The sequence below is a fragment of the Myotis lucifugus genome, unplaced genomic scaffold (assembly GCF_000147115.1).
Source record: "Myotis lucifugus unplaced genomic scaffold, Myoluc2.0 scaffold_3, whole genome shotgun sequence".
In the NCBI taxonomy this organism is placed as follows: domain Eukaryota; kingdom Metazoa; phylum Chordata; class Mammalia; order Chiroptera; family Vespertilionidae; genus Myotis; species Myotis lucifugus.
This window is the reverse complement of record NW_005871051.1, coordinates 18,942,004-18,945,590: the sequence shown is the minus strand read 5'-3', so window position 1 is coordinate 18,945,590 and position 3,587 is coordinate 18,942,004. Positions and strand designations below refer to the sequence as shown.

The 3,587-nt window shown below is 53.6% G+C and overlaps 1 protein-coding gene across 1 annotated transcript in view; it reads right to left on the bottom strand.

Moving 5' to 3' along the window:
• GMPPA (GDP-mannose pyrophosphorylase A) overlaps nucleotides 1–3,587 on the bottom strand; it is an 8,598-nt gene that overhangs the window by 2,423 nt on the left and 2,588 nt on the right. Inside the window, exons 5-9 of the mRNA XM_023763396.1 lie at nucleotides 3,326–3,512; nucleotides 2,919–2,978; nucleotides 1,081–1,211; nucleotides 435–449; nucleotides 7–86 (exon numbers count right to left, since the gene is read on the bottom strand). Coding sequence (XP_023619164.1) covers nucleotides 7–86; nucleotides 435–449; nucleotides 1,081–1,211; nucleotides 2,919–2,978; nucleotides 3,326–3,512 — 473 coding nt within the window. The remainder of the gene's footprint in view (nucleotides 1–6; nucleotides 87–434; nucleotides 450–1,080; nucleotides 1,212–2,918; nucleotides 2,979–3,325; nucleotides 3,513–3,587) is intronic.

Sequence of the window (3,587 nt, the reverse complement as noted above, 5' to 3'; positions counted from 1 at the left end):
TCTGGCCCTGCCCAGCCAGGGCTGAGAACACGTCCTGCTCCAGGCGGATGGTGCCTGCCCCCCGCCACAGGCCTGAAGAGTCCTCCCTGGTAGAGGGGACAGGATGCTGACTTCAGTTCCCCAACTGAGCCCAACTGGGTGGCCAATACAGTCTCTCAGGAAGGGGAATCGGAAGGCACCCCATTACCTTGCAAGGCCTCTCCCAAGGATGCTCACATCCCAGGAGGCTCACCCACCACTCAGCCCCTCACTCTCCCAGCTGGGGATTATCCCAGGGGAGCCCCAGGCCTGCTGCCCATCCTGCCCCATGTCCAGAAGGAGTTCGACCAGACTTGGCTTCCCCCAATTATCCCATCCTCCTCCCATCCACCCCTCTAAACCCCACCTCCGGTCCCTCCCTCTCACTGGATGGAATGAAACACAGACAGACTCACCCCAGAGGAAGGCAGCTGGTGAGGGCAGAGACAGTCACAGAAAAAGAGGGAGAGAGAGATGGTAGAGATGCCAGTTCAGCAGAAACAAAAAGGCCAGGAGAGATGGAGAGAGAAGCAGAGATAAGAGTGGGAGTGAAAAGATGGCTATGAGGGAATGAGGCATGAGAGGGAATGAAGGCAGGGGAGCCAGAGAAGGGAACCGTTCCCAGGCCTAGGAGGACCACCCTGGGATTGTGGTTTGTGGTGGGTACTATACTCCAAAGGGAGCCTCCTCAGCCTGAGTGTGTGTGTGTGTGTGCGCGCGCGCGCACGTGCACACACGCATGCCTGCACCCAAACATATGTGCGCCCAAGTGTGTGTGTTACCGTCTGTTCTGAAAGACATCTCTGGGACACTCAGGGCTTGAGAGAAATGGACCAGAAGGGGAGTGGGCAGGTGGTGACAGAGGAGGAACTGGGATGGATAAGGAAGAGGGACAGAATGAGGTTAGAAGGGGAGGAACTGGAGAGGCTTGGCTGGAGATGACAAGTGGAAGGGGGAAGGGAGGAGGAAGATGAGCTGGCTGAGATGGAGCCAGCAGAGACTGGGGCAGGGGGGCTGTGACTCAGGGTACTTGGGGTTACAGGGCCATGGGGTCTGCCTCACAGTCGCCCATTCTGCTGATTACGCTGGAAGACATCCCGAAGGGGCTTCAGGGCTTCCGGGGAAAAGAGGTAGATGCCGCAGTTGATGATGTCACTAACAAACGTGCTGGGTTTCTCCACATAGTGCAGAACCTGAGGACAGGGCAGGCTGGGGTCAGCAGAGGAGGGGCCACGGCCACCATCCCCTAAGGCCCTCCAAATGGCCAGGTCCTCCTGTTGCCACGGGAGTCTTCCTAAAATGCAGAGCATATCTTGTCACTGCCCTTCAACTCCACCTTCAAGATAAGTCCGAATTGTCTGCCTTCTCCCTCCCGATCCTCCCCACCTCCCAGTGGTTCCAGGACACAACTCCATGCCACGCATGCCGGTGCCTTTCGGAATGCCCTTAACCAACTCTTCGTCTGGAAGACTTTGATTTCAAAAACCCAGTTGACATCGTCACTCCCTCTCTAAGTACACTCTTGTCTGCCCCGGAGTCAGCTTCTCAGCTCTGGGCATTCCTGTTCTCTGGCCACACCTCATCCTCCCATAGTGGCACTTGTGTCCTCTGCAATCGTTGGTTTTTGATGTCTCCCCCAGACTGAGGGCTCCTGAGAGGCAGGGTTGTGTCTTTCTGGCTGTTTCTTTCACACCTAGTTAATGCCTAACACAAAACTCTGTGCATGTGTAAATATCCTATATAATAAAAGGCTAATATGCAAATCAACCAAACAGCAGAATGACCGGTCACTATGACATACACTGACTACCAGGGGGCAGACACTTAACACAGGAGCTGCCCCCTGGTGGTCAGTGTGCTCAGCTAGAAGCCGGGCTCATGGCTGGAGATGACAGCTTAAGCTGTCAGTCGGATATCCCCCTGAGGGCTCCTGGACTGTGAGAGGGCACAGGCTGGGCTGAGGGATTACCACCCCCCCACCCCAGTGCATGAATTTCATGCACTGGGCCTCTAGTATATATATAATGTATTCACATATGTATTTTTAATACTAAAACTTGAACAGACAAAAGGGGTGTATGAAAGTCAGTGAGGCTCCAGAGCAGGGAGTTTCAGAGACAAGGACAGAGATCCCCAGCCCCACGCCCGCCTTGCTAATTATGCTCCCACCTCCATAATTCTGGAGGCACTATGCTGTTTCCTGCCTCCATGTCTTTGCATATATTGTTCCCTCTACCTGCAATGCCTTCCTGTCTCCTTCATGCTGCCAAATTTAACTCAGTTCAGACCACACCTCCTCCAGGGAGCCCTCCCCACCCCCACCCAGGTAGGCTGGTAGGAGCCCTTTTGTGTTGCCATAGCAACCTATGCATATATCTATTGGAGCACCACACCCATGGCATTTATCTATGACCTCTTCCTAATCTTTCTTAAAGGGACAGAAGGGAACAACTGAGGGTGTGCCACACCTGTTGGACAAGATTGGGGCCCACCCCATAGCATTCCAGCATTCTCTAGAGCAGTGGTTCTCAACCTTCCTAATGCATGACCCTTTAATACAGTTCTTCATGTTGTGGTGACCCCCGACCATAAAATTATTTTCGTTGCTACCTCATAACTGTAATTTTGCTACTGTTATGAATTGTAATGTAAATATCTGATATGTAGGATGTATCTTCATTGTTACAAATTGAACATAATTAAAGCATAGTGATTAATCACAAAAACAATATGTAATTATATATGTTTTCCGATGGTCTTAGGCAACCCCTGTGAAAGGGTCGTTCAACCCCCAAAGGGGTCGCGACCCACAGGTTGAGAACCGCTGCTCTAGAGGCTAAAGAGTGGGAGGATGATGATACACAGAATAGGCACCCAGCCAGCCTCCTCTCTGCTCTTACCTCATGCGTCTGTGGATTCTCTACGATGCAGCCATAGTTGAGGGACTGTGTCCTGTTAGCCTGAAAGACAGACACACCGAGGCAGTGACCTGCCTGCTCCAGGGCAGCAAGGTCTGTTTTCTCTCTCGTGCTTTCCCTCTCCTATAGCACCTGGCACATAGCTCTGCCACTGACAAGCCTTCAGATGGGGTGACAACTGACAGCTGCCCTCCTCCCTCTACTTCTGAGCAGCTAAAGGGCTCAAGGTCTCTCTCCACCACCACCTCCATTACTGCTGGGGTTTCTAGCACCTACCCCTCCTGACCTGCATTCCCACTCCAACTCCCTGTCTGGACCTGCCTCCCCAACACCCTACATCCCAGGAACCTCTCTGGATCACCCCATTGACACCCTCCAGCCCCCCTCACCGTGGTGCCCAGGAGCAAGAAAGGGTGAGGCTGGTGTCTGTGGGCAGCCAACATCGCGCTCAAGGGGAAGTCGGAGCAAACATCAGCATTGAGCACGAAGAAGGCCTCAGGGTCCCCAGCCAGGATCTGATCCCGGAAGTGGTAGAGACCACCTCCTGTGCCCAGAGGCGCAAATTCCTGCAGGTACCTGTCCCCAGGGACCCCAGAGCCAGCTCAGTGAGATCAGAGGAGTCAGATACCATGAACCTGGGCACTGACCCCT